Source organism: Lucilia sericata, unplaced genomic scaffold (assembly GCF_015586225.1).
Source record: "Lucilia sericata isolate MDLA Ls3-8-SP2 unplaced genomic scaffold, ASM1558622v1 Contig000129F_arrow, whole genome shotgun sequence".
Lineage (NCBI taxonomy): Eukaryota > Metazoa > Arthropoda > Insecta > Diptera > Calliphoridae > Lucilia > Lucilia sericata.
Genome location: NW_023994161.1, coordinates 129119 through 150341, shown reverse-complemented (window position 1 = coordinate 150341; position 21223 = coordinate 129119). Strand labels below are relative to the sequence as shown.

Genomic DNA, 21223 nt, shown 5'->3' with positions numbered 1-21223 from the left:
ATTTATTGTTGGGACTTATGTTTATATAAAACTCATTTGTGCCAAATTTCATCGTGATACTAGTGTTTATAAGTGAATTGTGAACATTCAAGTCATTTTCTGAGGGGGACTTTGTATGGGGGCTAGGGTCAAATAATGCCCGATCTTTACGAAAATCACTATAATTATTAAGACATATATAAAACTAAATTTTTCCCATTTTTGTAGATATAGTGGATCATTTAACATAATTATCAGGTCAAAAGCCCTATTCGGGGGGTCCGGTTGTATGGGGGCTAGGTGAAATAATGGACCGATTTCAACCATTTTCAATAGCTTTCGTCCTTCGACCAAGAGAAGTGCATGTTCCAAATTTCATCAAATTATCTCAAATTGCGACCTGTAGAGTGCGCACAAGGTTTACATGGACACACAGACAGACAGACAGACAGACAGACGGACGGACGGACGGACGGACAGACTGACATAGCTTAATCGACTCAGGAAGTGATTCTGAGCCGATTGGTATACTTTAAGGTGTGTGTAAGACCAATATTTTTGGGTGTTACAAACATCAGAACAAACGCATAATACCCTCCCCACTATAGTGGTGTAGGGTATAATTAGCTTTGAAATTATTCGGAAAATATAAAATTTTATAAGTAATTGTTTTTTTATTAAATTTAATTTAGTTTATCCAATAAAAAACAACTTTTACTAAAGTTTTTTACTTCGTTAAATGATCTTAAAATTAGAATAGAAAATAAAACCATATCAATTTCATTAAATTTCTTTTTATTTATCAAAAATTATTTCTTAATAATTATATTTATTTACAAAATACAAAAAAAAATATACTTAAAATTTAAATAATTTTTAATTTCAAAATAAAAAATAATACAACATTTTCATTTATACTCGTATCGTATGCGCGTATAGATTATTTATAAACTATATGTTTAAACAAAAAAATTCTAAGTGGAAAAAAGCAATTTTGAAATACACCAAACAACGAAATCAAAAATTAAAGATTATTTAACTCTACTCTTAGGTGGAGTGGAGTGTCACAAATTCTTTTAAATATTTTAATTTTAAAATTAATAATTGTCTAACGACTAAATAAAAACATAAATGTTTCCTTTCTTTCAAATTAAATAACTAGAAATACATCGTTTTATTATCATTATTATTTCTGTTTGAAATATTATGGAGGTGATTATTTCAGGTATTGTTGAGAGAAGGCTATTGGGAAGTGAGTAATAAAATAGATGAATGATAATGTCATGATTTGAAAATAAGTTAAAAAAAAAAGATTTAAATAAAATAGCTTTTAGGCAAACTTGGCATCTACAAAACGGAAATGATTTTTTTTTTACTTTTTTGTAGCGGATTAACTAAAGAAAGGAGAAACTTACTTAATACAAAGTAATGATTTATAAATGAATGATATAGAAGATGTCTGTTTTAAAATGGAACTGGTTTGTGTGTGCGTGATTAAAGAAAACGTTCATTGTCATACCTTGAAAAATATCGGCTGTAAGGTTTTTTTGTTTATTTCATTTTCTTTTATAGAATCGAAATTGTAGAAAAATTTTTGTTCTCTATTTCTGAAAATATTTCTGAAAAATCGTTTTTAATATTTTTATAAAGACAATGACCGATTTTTGTTACAGTGTCTGTGAAATTGTATTGTATTATGTTTATGGGCTTTTTTATTAGTAGTACTATTGATCCATTTCTCTCACTCACTTTACCGCCTAATTTCTTTTAGTTTTAGTAAATTCTTGTATTTCATATTCCGGATATTCTTGTGGTGATTCACTTAAAGTATCCGAATCGTAATAGGCATAATCATAACTGGTGTCTTCATCGGCGTGTGCAGGTCTCTTTGAAGTTTTTTTCTTGTTTTTATTTTCATTCTTTTTCAATTTCTTCTCCAACTTATCCGCATGTTTACCACTTTTGGTAATATTTAATGGATAAGCAGTGGTGTACTTGGTTGGCGAGTTGGTGGTTGTAGTTGGCCGTCTTGTGGTGGTTGTAGTGGTTGTGGACGGAACTATGTATGTTGTGGGACGTGAAGTAGTTTGTGTTGTGGTAGAATACGAGGGATAGGTGAAATATGTTGTGGTTGTTGAAATCGGTGTAGAAGTGGTTGTTGTCTTTGGACTAGTTATGGAATTGTGTGGATTATATTGTGAATTGTATTGTTGAGAGGTTTTTTCCGCTTTGAAAATGTCTGCTCGTAATTTGTTAATGCTGGCGGCTCCAAAATTCAAAGATTGTGCAGTTTTGAATAGTTCATCTTCTTCGCTGAAATCTGCTGCAGCAGTTTGTTCTTTTATATAAGAAGTCTGCTGTTGACTCTTCAAATGATTTACAGGATTGTGATAGTTTTGCTTAAAAGGTTTTTGTGTAGTTGTAGTGGTGCTAGTGGTAGAGGTGGTGGTTGGACTGCTAGTATGTCTTTGTCGATTAAAATTATTTCTAGAATAATCAATTTCATATAATTCAGGATGATATTGACCATCATCCTCGTCTGGATTATAGTATGGATTGGGTGTAGTATAAATAGTGGTCGAAGTAGCTGTTGTTTGTGTTTTCTGTGGCTGGTTGGAGGGTCTTATGGTCTGCTGATTTTGATAGTAGTTGCTATCATAGGTCTTTTTATAAGTGGAGGGCTTAAATGTGGTCGGTGCATATTTGTCCTTGGGCACTAAGGTGGAAAACTTTTTGTGATTATTACTGGTGGTTGTGGGATAAGTATCACTATCACGTTGGGTGGTGGCTTTATAGTTAATACTACCGCGACTAACAAATCCTCTTGGTTTTACATCAGCCTTTACCGCTACTGTGGGCTTCTCTTTGACCTTTTCTGTGGGCTTAACCGTTTGTCTCTGTGGTGCACGGAAAGGTTCTGGTTGTTGATTGTTTATACGTGCTTGACCACGTGAACGATAAAATTGTGGTTCTGCACTTGTTTTTGCAGGAGCTTCGAAGATTTTGGCTGGCGGTTGAGGTTGGAATGGTTGTGGCGGTTGAGTTTTTATTTTAGCAAAGTCATTAAATTCATTGTATTTTACGAAAGTTGAATTTTGAGGATTTAATTTCTGTTGCGTTTGTTCGAATTTTTGTGCTTTTTTAGTATTTCCTGTAGCTTTGTTGTGTACACCCGTCTCGGCCTTGTCCCGTTTAAATTCAGTATACTTTGTAGTAGTTGGCTTATAACGATTAGGATTATAAGTTGTTGGCTGTATTTTAGCTTGAGTTTGATAATCGTTGAAACCTATATTAAAACGATTAGCATTACTTTGTGCTGCCTGTACTAGTGGGCGGGGTGTGGTAACGAGGGTGGTGGAGAAGGAAGTGCTTGCTGAAGTTGTGGATCTTACGGGTGTAAAGTCATAGAAATCGGTATTGTAATATGAATGTTGTGTCACTTTTTTCGCTGTCTTGGGAGCTGCAGTAGTCGTTGTGGTACTAGCTAATGTGGTAGTTGTTGTCTGTAAAGGTCGCTTCGGTCTGGTGGGTGTTACACGGGATTTGCCAATTGTAGAAGCTTCTGATTTTTTACTAAAATCAGAAAAATCATTAGGTTTTAGCGAGGGTTTAACGGGATGATCCAAAAAGTCATCTTCACGACCGCCATTACGATTGGAAAAGAAGTGTGAACTGTGGGAACCTTTGAAAATATCATCTAGATCTTCTGTAATTAGAGAAAATATTAAAATAAATATAATTTTGTTATTAAAACGATATTTTTTATTTTTATACCCACTATCAAAATGGGACTTATATGGATATTGGTGATAGACAAACAAAAGTCTATACATTCTAAGTCTTTAGATTAGATTATATAGGAATGTCCGTCAATTTTTTTTTTAATATACAATTAAGAACCAGGAGAACAAAATTTTTTGATCATTTATGTTTCCTAATAAAAATGTATATAAAAACTAGAAATGGACTAAAGGGTTAAAATTTTTAAAGATTCCATTTTTTTTAGAAAAATACTTCCAACACATTACACAAGGGAAACCAGAGATCGTCGTATAGCGATCAAATTTTTGTTTTAGTTGTTTATTTGGTTTAAATATCTTCTCAAAACTAAATTAAGAAATAAACTAAGAGGTTTTTAATCTTCTTTCCAAAATCACATTAACTCCATTTAGTACCAATAAAATATTTCCCATAATTTTTATCTCAGTCTAATGTCCAGGAACGTAGTTTGCCAATTTTGTTTGGTAAACATTGAAAATTAAAATAAATTAATTAAAATTAAACTTACGTTTTGAATCATCATTATAATTACGTTCTGTGGTCGTTGTTGTTGTTGAAGTCGGTGTATAATAACTGACAATGGGTTTCTTTGTTACTTCCGTTGGTTGTTTTTGTTTCTTCGTCTTAACATGTTGTTGTTGCTGCTGCTGTGTATTCACATAATTATTGTTGTTGTTGTTGTGATTTGAATTGCTGTTGCTATTAAAGGTACCACGCGTTACAGTTTCAAAGTGTTTTGTGTAATTAGGTGGTTGATCAGGGCGTGACTTTTGATCTATACGAGTTTCTTTAAAACGTCTTACATCACCTAAAGAGATAAACATAAAATTTATTCATTAAAATTAATTACACATTTTTTTTCTCTAAAAATGAACAAATTAATTAAAAATTTTATGGTAAATTTACCAAAAATGAACATACCACTTTCAGCTCTTTGCAAATGGAACGTGGACTCATCTTCTTCAGCCAAAGGAGCACGTTTACTCTCAAATCCTGAACCCAAGCGATAAAGATCGAAGTTATCACTTCCATAGTAAAGAACGGATTGCTCACAATCAACATCACCCCAATCGGCACAGATTTGGGCTTCTTGATCAAATGCCGTACCATTTGGACATAAGAAACGAAAATCTTGTACCTAAAAATTAATAAAAACAAAATGTTTAAATATTACAACTTAAATTCCCACGATTTTGACAAGTGTATTTCGCCATAACATTAAAGTGTTCGTTTTTTTTTTTTTTTTGAAATATTATTAAATTTCAAAGGTTAATTTATTTTTAGCAACTCCTCTTTATTCATAAAAGAAACTTTATCTAAGTAACAATTTATAACCATATACATCATAATAAATTAACCTGTTATTTTTATTTGTTGTTGTTTTATACTTGTATTAAGCTCTTCTTTGTAATTTATTTGTTGTAAATTTAAATTAATTTGATTACTAACAAATGATAATTTCAAATAAATATCGATATTTGCAAACTTATTATAGCAACAATAATTGTGAACCGGAACAAACTTTAAATAGAATTTAAAAAACGTTTGTTAATTTAGCATTCAACTTTGATATTTTCCATGTTCAAAATCATCTAAACTAAATAAATGACATCAAAGTCGTTTGGCTGTAAGTCTATGCAATTGTTGTTGCAATGCAAGTCAGCCAGCAACTAAATTCAATTGTCAACGACTAAAAACAAACAATGTTGTTTGCAAAAAAAAAAAAAATTAGAAAAATACAACACTTTGAAGGTAATTCTAAACGACGAACGAACGACATTCAGAAGTCTGAAAAGTTCCATTAAACAGCAGCTGAAATAGATTTAAAATAATTTTAAAGAAAAACTTGTTTGTTTTGATTTCATTTGCTAAAGAAGAGTTTGTGTTAAGAATTGAAAATGTTTTTGATTTTTTTTTTTTTCAATATTTACAAAAGACAGTCGTGTCCAATTTAATGGATTTTTCTTGGAATTGTAAATTTAAAAATATGTATTTTTTGTACTGTATAAGTATAATTCAATTATCTATGGGGAATATTTAGCACAGTCAGCATAATTTAATTGCTAAGTAGATTAGATATAAATTTATTATTCAAAAATTAATAATGAGTTCTTTTTCTATCCACCACTAAAAAACACAGAGGGTACATTGATTTTGTCATTCTGTGTGTTAGACATCGAAAGCAGATCTTGTAAAGAATGTGCATATATTCGGAATCGATTCTAAGACAATCTAACATGTCTGTCTGTCAGATAGCGTTCACAAATACGGAGGTATTTTAATTGTTCTCTGTTGATCAGAAATAAAAAATCCCCAATTCTGTATATATATAGTTGAGATATACATAAATAAAATTCCCAAAGAATATAGTATTTTCGAATATATTACCGCACACATAGGCCTTTTCCTAAGTAAATCATATCTTCAGGAACTTGATTTCAACAAATATATCAATGGATTTCGTTACTTTGGATATTTTATGGGACGCAAAATCGAATTATACCCTTTTTCGAAGGTGAAAGGTAAAATAAATTGATAGGTTAGGTTAGGTTGATAGGAGGATGTATACTACATCAAATCCGAAGAAATACACCTAGGCCACTATCGGACCTGTTGTGCGCTCCAATTCAAGAAAGAAAGAAGAAAAAAAATTGTTCACTGAATGTATTATTTTTCCATGTTCAGAAACTCAGTTTCCTGGACGTAATTCCTAAGAATCTTCCAATCGGTGTTGGTTAAGAATGTTATTTCCGGAATAACATCACTTCCAAGATACTTGGATCTAACTTCGACAAATGCCTGACAATGGCAAAGAAAGTGCTCCAGAGTTTCACTGTCCTCTCCACATGCTCTACATTCGTCTGAATCCACACGTCCAATTTTGTATAGGTGTGCTCGTAATCCCGTGTGTCCACTCAGAATACGTACCATCATACTAACCTCAGACTTGCTCATTTTGAGAAGATTTCTCGTCTTGCTCTCATCAGGGTCACCCCATAGAATCTTTGTGGTTCTACCCACCGTTTCATTATTCCAAGAGGCCTTATGGGATTCTCTCATCCATATTTTTAATTCAGCTTTTGTTGCGTCGAATGGTTTTGCGTTTGTCAGGTTAACTACATCGAGCTCCCTTCCCTTTAAAGCTATTACATTCGCCCTTTCGTTGCCGACTACTCCCGAGTGGCCTGGTACCCATATGATGTGAACCTTACCTCTGGGAGAGTATTCAGTTAAAGCTTTCTTACAATCCAATACGGTCTGATCACCTGATATCGCACAAATTGCCTTCTGGCTGTCGGTAAATATATTAAGCCCTGTGGGCGCTATATTTATTCTAATCCAATTTACACATTCCGTTATTGCTCGTACGGTGGTATATTTCTGTTTCTAGGTCTTCAATATAGAACCCCAGGCCCACTTTGTCCCCTAATTTAGAGCCATCCGCGTAGAAACGGATTCCTACTGGTATTTGCTCTAATGTTCCGCTTGACCAAGACATTCTATCTGGGATTAGCGTTTCAAAGTTTCCGACATATTCAGTATAAATTGATTCATATAAATTGATAGGACCTAATAATTATTGCATTATCCCAGCAAAAACTTATGTCATTACAAATAGGGAGTTAAAAAGTTTTTTTGTTTTATGTAAGTCATTATTAGGGTACTTGAAAGTAATGCAGACAGTATGTAGTAGTCATTACAAAGCAAGTTACTGTATAAGTACAAGACATTATCAAATTTGTTTCCCAATAATGATTGCCTCTTCCAGCAAAAACTTATGTCAAAAAGTTTGCATTTTACTCATTATTTTTTCGCGTTGTCACTCGCTTTTAAATAAGTACTTAAATAATATATTACAAATAGGGAGTTAAAAAGTTGTTAGGATAAATAAAAAAAACGTACACGGTATGCAGTAGTCACTGAAAATCAAGCTATTGTTTAAGTACAAGTCAAACTCGAAAACAAACTTGATTCCCAATAATGATTGCACTATCCCAGCAAAAACTTATGTTAAAAAGTTGACATTTCACTCATTATTTCAGCACGTCGATATCATTGAATGCAAGAACTTACCATGGTGGCTTATAAATAATTACTTAAAAAATTCATTACAAATAAGGAGTTAAAAAGTTGTTATGTTTTATATAAGTTATTATAAGTGTACTTTAAAGTAATGCAGACAGTATGTAGTAGTTATTGAAAAGTATGTTATTGTATAAGTGCAAGTCATTACCAAGTTTTTGTTGGGATGTACCCAAAAATGGATCACATAAGATAAAGCGGTGAACGTTTTATATAAAGATGTTTGAAAATATTTGTTTGCTGTATTTGGTAGAATAATGTTCAGAAGAGAGGAGCTAGAGAGTTGAAATTTTTCTTAATTTTTTCTGTTGATCATAAATGTTTGGTATTATGAATTAATGTTGGGTACATAAGGATCACTATTTTATAATTTACATTTAAAAATGATCGATTTATAAATGTTTTATAAGTTCTATATCTGGTCGCAGCTTTACAGTCTCATGATTCTCTTCAAAGGCCTAAACTATTTATGAAATATGACTAAATCTTTACAGATAATCACCAACATGTTTGTGGATACTGATTTAAATCAGTTTATATTGGGTTTATTTATTTTCCTATTACGATATCTAAAAAAGGTCGTATTTATCATCCTCGATATTATAAAATTAAGTGTTTAAACCTACAAATTTTTAGGTCATTTAGTTTCAACACTTACCATAATAAAATGTATTATTTGATACTCCTTTACTATTTAGTAAGGTTGGTTACCTTGGTGTTATATCTAAGACTTACTTAGAGATTAAAAAAAAAAATCTACTTTTATTATTATATTATAATTCAACTAAAATAAGCACTTATATTTAGTTAAAGGTCATTTAAACCAAATATTTTAGCATGTTTAATAAAGCAGAAAATAAACTCCTAAAAAATATATAAATTTCCATAGAAAAAAATTCAAAATCTGCAAACAAACAACATCTCATACACGCAAATAGTTCAGAAGACGTTGCCAGTCACGACATAAGAAAAAGTCATTTTCAACATTTTAGTCACCAAAGCAAAAAAAAAACAAGCACAACAACCAAAAATAACAACCCATTGTCGTAGTCGAAATTGTAATCGATGTTGTCGTTTTTTTTCAAAGTAGTTGTTTTTAGATTTTTTTTCTTTCAGCTGGGAGCATCTGTTTTTCAACACACTTTAACATTTAAAATGGAAAAAATAAATAAAATGCCCCATGGTTTTACTTTTAACATTACAAGGCGACATTCAAAACAAGCCAATACTATAGAAATCGCAAAAACAACAAATGTACTAATCAATGCAATTCTATGAGCACAATGCACACAAGTATTGTAAAATCTTTATGTTTTATAATTTAAATATATATTTATGTGTGTAAACCAAAGACCAAACTGTATTGACTGCAAATGTATTCGAGATTATTTATAATAACCATTTGCCAATTGAAGTGCAAACAATCTTAGAGAGTCTATAACTAACCGCCGGTGCACTAAAGTCACACATCCATCCAAATGCTTCTTTATATCTATCGATACATTTGAATTTACACTTTAACATTTACGCGTGTTGCAAAAAAAAAAAACAATCACACACAAATAGAAATCCAGTACGTTTCTGCTTTTTGTAATAACAATTGCATAGTTTTGTATATTGTATCGCATTGCATTGTGCACATTTACTAGAGCATTGAATCTTTAAGACATTGATCTACAACATTTACAATCTTTTAACATTCTAAAACTTAAATCATTCACTTTAGACTTTTTTCTCCTTTATCATTGTCCGTACTTTTTATTTTGCTTGATTGTTGTTACAAAGCAAGTGCATATTTCGTTTGAGTTACTTGGGATACCCTACTTTGGATAGGGTGGAGTTGAATGTTAAATTGTTCCAGATTTATACAAAAATGCCAAAGATTGCAACATATTGCGTAATTTCAAACATTTGTGACTAGATTTCTTCAGGAAATTTGTTACAAATTGTGACTAGATATCTTTAGGAAAATTGTCACAAATTGTGAATAGATTTCTTTAAGAAATTTGTCACGAATTATGACTAGATTTCTGTAGGAAATTTGTCACAAATTGTGACTAGACTTCTTTAGAAAATTCGTCCCAAATTGTGTCTAGATTTCCATAGAAAAATTGTCACAAATTGTGACTATATTTCCTTCAGTAAAATATTCACAAATTGTAACTAGATTTCTGTAGGAAAATTGTCACAAATTATGACTTCTTTAGAAAATTCGTCCCAAATTGTGTCTAGATTTCCATAGGAAAATTGTCACAAATTGTGACTATATTTCCTTCAGTAAAATATTCACAAATTGTGACTAGATTTCTGTAGGAAAATTGTCACAAATTATGACTAGATTTCTTTGGGAAATTTGTCATAAATTGCGACTAGATTTCTTTAGGAAATTTTTCACAAATTGTAGCTAGATTTCTTTAGGAAAATTCTCAGAAATTGTGACTAAATTTCTTTAGGAAAATTGTCAGAAATTGTGACTAAATTTCTTTGGGAAAATTTCCACAAATTTGACTATATTTCTTTAGGGAAACTGTCATAAAGTGTGACTTGATTTCTTTAGGAAAAATGTCAAAAATTGTGACTAGGTTTCTTTAGGAAAATTGTCACAAATTATAAATAGTTGGTACGAATTATGATTAGGAAAATTGTCACAAATTGTGACTAGATTTCTTTAGGAAAATTGTCCCATATTGTGACTCGACTTCTATAGGAAAATTGTCACAAATTGTGACTATATTTCTTTAAGTAAAATTGTCACGAATTGTGGCTAGATTTCTTTAGAAAATTTGTCATAAATTGTGACTAGATTTCTTAAGATATCTAGTAACAAATTGTTACTAGATATCTTTAGGAAATTTGTCACAAATTGTGATTTGATTTCTTTAGGAAATTTGTCACAAATTGTGACTAGATTTCTTTAGGAAATTTGTCACAAATTGTGACTAGATTTCTTTAGGAAATATTGTCACAAATTGTGATTAGATTTCTTTAGGAAATTTGAATCAAATTGTGATTAGATTTCTTTAGGAAATTTGCCACAAATTGTGACTAGGTTCCTTAAGGAAAATTGTCACATATTGTGACTAGGTTCCTAAATGAAAATTGTCACAAATTGTTACTAGGTTCCTCTATGAAAATTTGTGACTAGATTTCTTTAGGAAAATTGGGATCCTTTCGAAAAATTTTCACAAAAATTTGCGAAATCCTTTAATAAATATTTCACAAATTGTGATTATATTTCCTTAGGAAAATGGTCCTAAATTGTCACTAGATTCTTTAAGGAAAATTGTGACTAGGTTCCCTTAGTAAAATTCTCAATCTTAAATGATTGCTTTACGAAAATTGTCACAAATTGGGCTTCGACTCTTTTGGAAAATTGTAACATTAATGACTAGTATCATTTAGGATACACATTTAGGAAAATTGCTACAAATTGTGCTAGATTCCTTTAAAAACACTTTTATAAACTGTAATTTCTCGATTTCTTTGGGAATATTCAGTAGCTTTCGAAATTATATTTCTGATTCAAAGTAATATTCATATAACTTGCCGATTTTTTTACATAAAATTCTTTTCATAATTCTAAAACGTTATTTTAAGGTGATTAAAATTCATGCATCACCACAATTATCTTCTTTAAAAGCATAATTTTTGCAATACCTATAAATATTATTGTATTTAAAAGTTTCTTATTGTTTTATGTTTTTGATTTTATTTTTCTTGTTGCTTCCATCAACTTACCCCCACTCCAGCAACTTTAACGCAGACATGAAACATCTGACATTGAGCCTCCGGATCTGCATAATAACCGCCAAGTATTTTGTCATGACATGTGAATCGTGTTTGTGGCATATTTTGTAGACTGTATGTTGGCCATGGTTTTCTTAAGAATGATGACTCTTGTCCTAGTACTGTGTTTGTTATAGTTAAAACAATTGCTGTAAAAAAAAAGATAAATTTATTTTTTTTTTCATGAAAAAAATTTAAACATGTTTTTGCACGTTAAATTATGTAATTTAAAAAAAATGGTCTAAAATTAAAAATTGTTTACTTGACATACACGTTTTTGCTTATAAATCAATTTGATAGTGTTATTTTTTAATTTAAACAAACATTTTTAAAAACTACATGTGTATGTCCTTGAGGAAATATAAAGCAAATAAAAAACCTAACTATGTTTGACTTTAATTTGGAAATAATTCATGTGGATTTGTAACATAATTGTGGTCACCATTATGTACAAAATTATTATGTTTAAAATTTAATAGTTCTACTTTTTTCTAATTTGTGGCACAAAATATTTATATATAATTGATTGAAAATTAGACAATTATTACTAAAAGAATTCTGAACTGATTTATGCTTAACTACTTAAGACAGCATGACAGAATCATGTTATTGTCATATAACAAAACAATGTTGTCATTCACTGATGTCATATGTAATTTATTTACTTAATTAGAAGCCTTCCTAATATTTCAAATTTATTGCAAATTGCCTCACAAACGAATTATTTCAACAAGAAATAAACTTAAACAAAACTCAATTACTAAATTTGAAAAAAAAAAAAAAAAAAAAAAATAACAATGACTTTATTCAAAACTTTAGTATAAACTTATTTTATATTCTTAATTACAATTCTAATATTTCCTTTTGATGGCTGGTTGCATATTTTTTAAAGTAATTACAATTTAAAGATAAAACAATTTTTCATATATAAACAAAAACAATTTTTAATACTATACTTTATTTTTTTTTTTGCTCAAACTTAAAAATTTTGCAATTTCATCAAGTAATTCATCATCGAAAAAAATACCAAAACGTAGAACAAGTATATAAAATTTTCTACTTCTTTTTTTAGCATCTAAAAGATACAGACTTGCAAGATGCAAAATTTACATTAAATTTAAATAATAAAGTTTTTGTTATTGTTGTAAAACTAGAATTTTTCTGATGAATTGTTTGCATTACACAAAAGCAAATAATTGAAAACAAAACAAGATCATCAGCATCATCAACATCAGTATCTCATCATCAAAAATCACAAATGTTGCTGCTGATTACAAAAGATCTTAATGAATTTTAAATTAATTTGTTTTTGTAAAAATTTTTTGGTTGTATGTTTTCCTAATAAAAATCATAAGCTCGAAAGTATAGGAACTGTGAAACTGTTGGGCAAAATACTATTTAATAATTGTGTAATATATTTTTCTCTACATAATTGTAAAAAAAAATCACACTCTAAGAAAAACTCTAGCCCCATCAATCGGTTTAGAATCAGTTTAAGATAAATATCGATTATAAAATAGATTAGCTTTTTGTCTAAATAGTCAAAATTTGGTGTAGAGAAAAACCTTTCTTGCTCAATGAAAAATAGCGTTTTTTTAAAGCGCGTTGCGATCTAATGATTTTCTGTGAACATTTGTTTTGACCCACTATTGTATATCAGAACTTTTATAGATTAACAATCAATTTTGCGTTTGTGCTGATGTTTGTAACACCCATAAATATTGATCCAATACAAATCGGCTCAGAATCAGCGAATTATCTATGTCCGTTTGTCCGTACATCCGTCCGTCTGTTTGTGTCCATGTAAAGCTTGTGCGCACGCTACAGGTCGCAATTTGAAAGATATTTTTGATGAAATTTGACACACACCCTTCTTTTGACTAAGTACGAAGGCAATTGAAAATGGTTAACCTAGCCCCCATACAACCGCGACCCCGAATAGAGCTTTTGAGCTCATAATTATGTTAAATGTTCTAATATGTCAACAAAAATCGACAAAACTTAGTTTTATAAAAGTCTAAATGACACTGCCGATTTTCTTAATGATCGGGCTTCATTTAACCCTGGTCCCCATACAAATTTGCCTTCAGAAAATATGTCTTGAAATTCTGCATAAATAACCTTAATGTAAACGTTATTTACATATAAATCAATCTTTAGAATTCTGAAGGGTCATTAACCGACTCAGAAAGTAATTCCCAGAAGATTGGTGTGCTACAAGCATTACAATAACATAACTTCCTACTCTATATAGTGGCATTTAAGGCATTTTGATTAATAACAAATTAACCACAAAAATTTATTAATATTATTCAACTGATGATGATACAAATATATGATAAATTAATGCTATCAACACATAAATTTGCAATAAAATTAAAATCAAATTTTATAGACCTTGGGCACAATTAAAATAATTCATAATGCAATACGATGCTTAAAATAAACCTTACAATAGTATTGCTAAATATTTAACCAAAAAGCCAATTGAAAATTTATAGAGAAATAATAGCAAAATCATTCAAGAAAACTATACAAAAGACCACTAATATTCACACGCCTTAACAATCAACTACTACTTACTGATCACGAAATACTCGTGCAGGTACTATTTATTCACATACCACACTCATCATTTATCATCCGTCAATCCATCAATGGGCATAACAAACACACTTTGTGTGTAATCCAAAACACCCGGTGAATTACTACTAATGTTTTTCATTAGTTTGTTTTTAATTTTGGCTAAAACTTCATTTTTTTTATCTCGACAACTTTATTAAATAAAAATATTTTATTTTCATCAATTACAGTGTCATTTAGTTGTCAGTTATATTGTAGTAAATTTTGGTTTAACATGACTTTTTAAGTGGCTAAAAATATAATTTCAAATGTATTTTTCTTTGTATTTTTGTAAACATTAAGATTTGTTTAAATCGCAAAATTATTTATAATTCCGTATTTCTTTTGTTTAAAGAGGCTGTTTTTAAATAATATTTTTTATGTTATATGATTTAAACAATTTTGAGGTATTTACATGGGAACAACTGACAGTTTGGACATTAAATAATTTTTTTAATTTAATAGAAATGTAGCTTAAGTGTCAGATTTTTGACCTTGTTAACATTATTTATTTGAATTTTAGCCAATTTATTTTTAATGATGTTTAAGGTTTTATTTCAAGATGAATTTTTATAAATCATTATAAAGGTACTTATGTTATTTGCCGAGATTATAATAGTAATTAACAAGGTAAATATTGAGACACAGAGTAGTACTTATATTTTCAACAGCTATTCGAATACTCGTAATAATAAAGAATTCCGGGTATGGGTATTCATATGTATGTACCTGTCTCTATATAAATGTCTAGGTTAAACGGTTCGGACCATATCCCAGCAGTTCGACAAAGAGTCTATTCATCCGAAAAAGACAGTGATTTCCACTAACTTCTAACCACCTGGTTGGCTCTAATTCGTCTTTTGTCACGGATGTACTCTTTGTATGCAAGGGTGAAGATAATCGTCAATTTAGTGTCTCGATTGTGAGCGAGAGTGGGGACACTTAAAAAGCACTTGTCAGCCTATGGGGTGACGATTGACTTTCTCGTAGGACAAGCACATGTTAAAATAGCTAGTCACCTGGACAGTTGGTGACCAGGTGTAACCCTATGTGGTAGTTTAAATAGGGAGTTCGGGACTGTCCGACCGAACTGCTAGGATATGACTCTCATTCATAGCTTCCACTTTAATTTAATATATGTATATCTCTTAAGTTTAATTGAATTATTTACTTTAATTATTTAATTATTTTCCATTTCAAAATTTCGAAAAGATATATTTTTTCATGTGATTGGTTGTTTTGTCGTCTAACTAATTAATTAAAGATTCGTAAAATTGGTTCAAAATTCCTCCCGATATTTTAAATTTTCAAATGTTTTTTTAATCTAGCCAAACACTTTCAGAAAATGTAAAAATCTTTCAAATTGGATGGAAACAAAGAAATGTCACCCGTTTTAAAACTTTACATATCAAAGGTGTCCTACATTGCAGCTCCATTGAGCCGCCTTTGGAGCAGTTCTGAAATGCTGGAATAATTTCCAAAAATTTGATTGTGCCCCACTGTGCATAATTTTTGTATTTCCCTACGAAATCACATGAAGAAAGTAGTTTTATTCTTGATGTTTAAATATTACCGTCGGAAAGGTTAATTTGTCTAGTATTTCAGTATGTTTTATTGTTTAGGTTTTATGATGACTTACACATAATTAGGAAAATATACAAAATAGAGCAAATACTAAAAATTTGTCTTGAGTTACAAAACATTTATTTTGATAGATATCACACTCGGTTTGCACTAAGCGACCAAAGAGCTCTTAAAGGAAATATTCTTAGCCAAAAAATAAACAAAATAAAAAGGGCCCATTGAGTCTACCCTTGGGGTAGATCGGAAGACATGGGTCACTTGACATGAAATCCCCCATATATGTATTTCTTAAGTCTTTATTTAAATCGGCTGAAAATTAAATAATATTTAACTACGGTTTCAAGAAGGTTTCCCAATATTACATAACTGGATTTTGACCTTGACAGTTAATGGGTTAACGTCTGTAATCTGTGAGAGATATTGACCTAATTTTTACCATTTATTCCCTTATTTATGATCCATAAAGATGTAGAGATTTTCAAAAAAATTTTAAAATTTTATTAATAAAATTTTTAAAATTTTGAAATTGGAGTTTTGAAACTGTCGTTTTTTAAACATTACCTATTTATATATGTAAGTGTTTTGTGACACTAAATAATCGGAGAAATTTCTAATAACTAACATATTCCAATTATTTTATGTTAAAATCCAAAAATATTAATTCAGTGGTACAATTTTTGCAAAAATCATTTTCCTCCCATCAGAGCCGTGGCAAACCAGTTAACTTAAAGAATAACCCCTGTATTCATAAAGATATTAGTCGTTTATTTTAGGTTTATAACGTACATTTTCTATGCAAAATTTAAACATTAAGTAAATCATTGACATTTGGGAATATGGGGGTAAGTCTAGAAGCAGGGGCACACAACTTTTATAAAAGAACAAAATTTAATATTTGGGAAACAATGACTAAAAGATCAAAATGTGAAAAATTGGTTGATGATACAACTTTTTTATTATAATTTTCGGAATCAGCACAACAAATAATACTGAAATTAGTGAAAATTTTTGTGCTATTTTATTTGATCGTTCACATCAAGAAATTTGTCCTGGGTTATCATAGACGATTTCCATGAACACCCCTCTTAGAGCAATGACAACCAGTATCCTGTTTGTGGCCGTGGCGGCTTATTGCTCAAACGTTTTGTTGTAAAAAGTGTGCCTTCCTCTGACCGTTTAGAACTACCATCCTCCGTAGGAGAAGAAGCACTTTTGAATGCTCTATTAGAGGTTTAGTTTATCACTTGTTCCGCGAGACCACAAATAAACTGGGGTTAGAAGGACAGCCTGGTGATAAAGGTTTATTTGTAAGTATTATCTTTGGTGTTTGAAGGGAAACTAATCTTTCTTCGAGTGCTCTTCTTGCTTAATGGTTGACTAGTTTGATGACAGACTAAGTCTGGAGCAACTTGTCAATACCTGAAATAGATGCCCTTTAGTATTAGATCTTGTAAGGATCTTGAGAGCCTTAGAAGTACCTTATACCACATTGTATAAGATAGTTTTTCGATCGCTTGCCGGCTTTATTTGTAACTAATCGACTAGTAGACTAGCATTTTAAGCTGATAGACCGACAGTCACTCTGAACAAAAAGTAGCCACTAAAGACCAAGTGAAAGGAGTTACAAGGAAATAAATAAAGTATTGATGTCGATTGACACTTGCCAATTGTTCTAAAAGTATTTACTAGTTTCTTTATCTAAAAAAGTATTATGCAGTGCAATATACTTCTTTAAAATGGTCATTTGGTAATAACTACCTGTTAAATTTTTTCAAAACATTTTTAAGTTTAATGAATTTGTGCGACTGATGTAAATATGGTTATGTCAATGTTATCTATCGTTTGGCTGGAAATAACAAGTACCACTTTTGATTTGGTTTTCTTCAATTAAAAGTGTTTTACTTTTAATGAGACAACGTTTAGTTTTAGTGAATTGAACTGGATGTACAAATATATTTGTACCCTATACTAAAGTTTATGCGAATTTTTAGTGATTATTGTAACACCCATGAAAAAACTATTGCTAAAACTTATCATTACTGAAATCAGTTGATTATTACATTACTTTTTTCCATAAGACTATTAGAGGTCAATTTAAAATATACAAATTTTAAAAAGTAACTCTCTGCAATAAACTATTGGCAGATTCTTCAAAGATGTATGAAATAATTGAAAAGTGCCACGCCTACATATATTATACTTTTTTCAAGGAGACCATAGATCAACTTAAAAAATAAATACTTGTATGAAAAAGTGGACTCTATTTAATAAACAGTTGACAAATTATTCAAAGATGTATGGAAAATTTTAAAAGTAAAAAAGTGCCACGCCCACCATAGATATCAATTAAAGTAAACTATCTCATGTAGAGTTTACATTTAACATTTTAATATTTCTATTAAACGTGGTAATAATTAAGTAACTCTTGCAATGTTTTTTTTACAGTTACTTAATATTCAATGGTATATTCGATAACGGGGGGGTGCTACAGCCACTTTCAGATCCCGCCCATTTTAATTGTTAGAGAAGATTCTATGAAAATGTCAGAAAGATCTGTATAGCAGTTTGTTTCTTTAAACAGATGAAGACTAATTAATAGTAAAATATAATAAATTAGCTGTGAAATAATATTTTTTTTAATATAATGACTCCAGATTACATATTCTGACCACTGTGTGTCCAGCCGAAAAATATTTAGTAAAATGTGTATTCAAAACTAATTAAAACATTATAATGCCCTTAAGGATATTAATAAATCCCATAGATCCTTTAATATTTTGATTTACTTGATTCTTTACATCTTGATTCTTCGTTACAAATAAATACTAATTTAAATAACAAGGTAAAAATTAGTTTGGAATTGTTAAAAATTATAACTAAAGAATTTGATAAGATTTTAATCAACAACTAAATGTAGGGTATTAAATAATTGATCTTGTCTATCCATATTTTCTTAGTTTTTCTAAATAAATACAATTAAAAAAGCAGTTGTTTTGATATCTACTTACCACATATAAACATGCAAATATATAAATTTATCCTTAACATGTTGTACTAGAAAAAACTATAGTAATCCAAAAAATTGTGAAATAGCTTTGTGTAAAAAATTGTTGTATGTAATCCAAAATTGTGTAAGGAAATAAAGTTTTTTTTTTTTAAAACACTAAAAAGAAAAAAACACTATTATACAATAAAAATTTCAATAACACGCATTATATTTTTTTAAAAATCTTATTATCTTTTAAACTATTTTGTTTTTAACTATTTTGTTTATAATATAAAGGGCGTTACATTTTTTAAATTTATGCAATTTTCATAGAAATAGTTTTGTTTTTATTTCAATTGTTTAAGTTTTGTTTTTGTAATATTTTTTTCTACTGTCATAAATGATTTAGAAACACTTTAAATTTTCTATGCAGAAATTATTATTTTTTTACTCTTTTTTTTTGTTTTTCTTAAACATCTCTAAACGTTTTCTATACGCATGCACTCAACTGGAAATTGCACAAAAATTATATTGAAATTTTTAGCTTTTGTTTTATTTTAATATTTTTTCATCACTTTATATGTGGTAAAAATCTTCACACTGTTATTTTTTGTATTTTTCTTTTAAAAACATTTAGAATGTTCAACGAAACGTTTAAGTGTTTTACTTAATAGTTTTTAAGTTCAACATCAATGCAAAAGTATCAAAAGTTTCAAAACTTAAAACAATTAAACTTAGAAGAATGAAAAAAAAAAAATTCAAAATTACCCGCGTTGCAAAACGCACTAAAATAAAGCGCGAGGCACAACTTAATCGTTAACGTTTTCAAAGCGAAATGAACTTTTAAAATCAAAAGGAAAACCACTAAAGCCCATCATCAATATCATCATCATCAGCGGCGGCACCACATCAGCAACATCGTTACGAAAACACCAATACAAACATAAGCAACATGAACATCAGTAGCAGCAGCAACCACGACGACGACGGTATACAATCCAACTCTACAAGAAAATCGATCTCCTCGTCACATACACAAATGATCACCATTTACCCATAGACACACATTCAGTTGTACGAGCAACATAAACTTTGCATGAGTATCTTGTATTCATAGACGATCTGGAATTGTAGTTCTTCTCTGCTAAGACTCAGCCGACGAATAAAAATATTATTAAATTGTTTTTTTCTGTCTTCATGTTTCAAAATGATGTTCACCATGTAATTGTGTATATAATTGTACAAAAACGATAATCTCTCAATCTTTAAAGACTTTGCACATTTGAGAGGTTTTTGTGGTGAATTTCTTGTTAGTGGGAGTATTATGAGCTAGGAATATGTACATCTTCAAATTTTTGCCCAAAAGTTCTGGAAAAATGTTCACTGAAAATTTTTCACCTCCAAAAAAAAGTTTAAGAAAAGTTAGAGTAGAGTTGAGTAGAGTAGAGTAGAGTAGAGTAGAGTAGAGTAGAGTAGAGTAGAGTAGAGTTAGAGTTAGAGTTAGAGTTAGAGTAGAGTTAGAGTAGAGTTAGATTAGAGTTAGAGTAGAGTTGGAGTAGAGTTAGAGTAGAGTTAGAGTAGAGTTAGAGTAGAGTTAGAGTAGAGTTACAGTAGAGTTAGAGTAGAGTTAGAGTAGAGTTACAGTAGAGTTAGAGTAGAGTTAGAGTAGAGTAGAGTAGAGTAGAGTAGAGTAGAGTAGAGTAGAGTAGAGTAGAGTAGAGTAGAGTAGAGTAAGTAGAGTAGAGTAGTAGAGTAGAGTAGAGTAGGTTGAGTAGAGTTAGAGTATAGTAGTAGAGTTAGAGTAGAGTTAGAGTAGAGTTAGAGTAAGTTAGAAGTTAGAGTAGAGTTCGAGTAGAGTTAGAGTAGAGTTAGAGTAGAGTTAGAGTAGAGTTAGAGTTAGAGTAGAGTTAGAGTAGAGTTAGAGTAGAGTTAGAGTAGAGTTAGAGTAGAGTTAGAGTAGAGTTAGAGTAGAGTTAGAGTAGAGTAGAGTAGAGTTAGAGTAGAGTTAGAGTAGAGTTAGAGTAGAGTAGAGTTAGAGTTAGAGTAGAGTTAGAGTAGAGTAGAGTTAGAGTTAGAGTTAGAGTTAGAGTTAGAGTAGAGTAGAGTTAGAGTAGAGTAGAGTTAGAGTAGAGTTAGACTTAGAGTAGAGTTAGACTTAGAGAAGAGTTAGAGTAAAGTTGAGTTGAGTTAGAATTAGAGTAAGGGTAAATCTAGAGTAAAATTAAAGTATGTTCATATAATTTTTTAAAATTTCAAAACCTATGTAAATACATAGAAATGTCCCACTGTACCAATGAGAACAATTAATATTTTTTCGAACACCTACCAAAAGCTTCCAGAAAAACTTAAAACTTTAGCAAGTCTATGCAGTCAAAAGATCAAAATTTAAATATACTCTCAGAC

The 21223-nt window shown here is 30.1% G+C and overlaps 1 protein-coding gene across 1 annotated transcript; it reads right to left on the bottom strand.

Annotated features, from left to right (window-relative positions):
* Positions 1 to 757: 757 nt before the first annotated feature.
* LOC119600935 (mucin-5AC) lies at positions 758 to 19675 on the bottom strand. Its single transcript, XM_037951535.1, has 6 exons — positions 19589 to 19675; positions 18843 to 18997; positions 11581 to 11777; positions 4681 to 4897; positions 4268 to 4567; positions 758 to 3685 (listed from the first exon to the last, which is right to left on the bottom strand). Exons 2-6 carry the CDS (start codon positions 18880 to 18882, stop codon positions 1737 to 1739), a joined length of 2703 nt encoding a protein of 900 aa, XP_037807463.1. The 5' UTR covers positions 18883 to 18997; positions 19589 to 19675; the 3' UTR covers positions 758 to 1736.
* Between the last annotated feature and the right edge of the window lie 1548 nt (positions 19676 to 21223).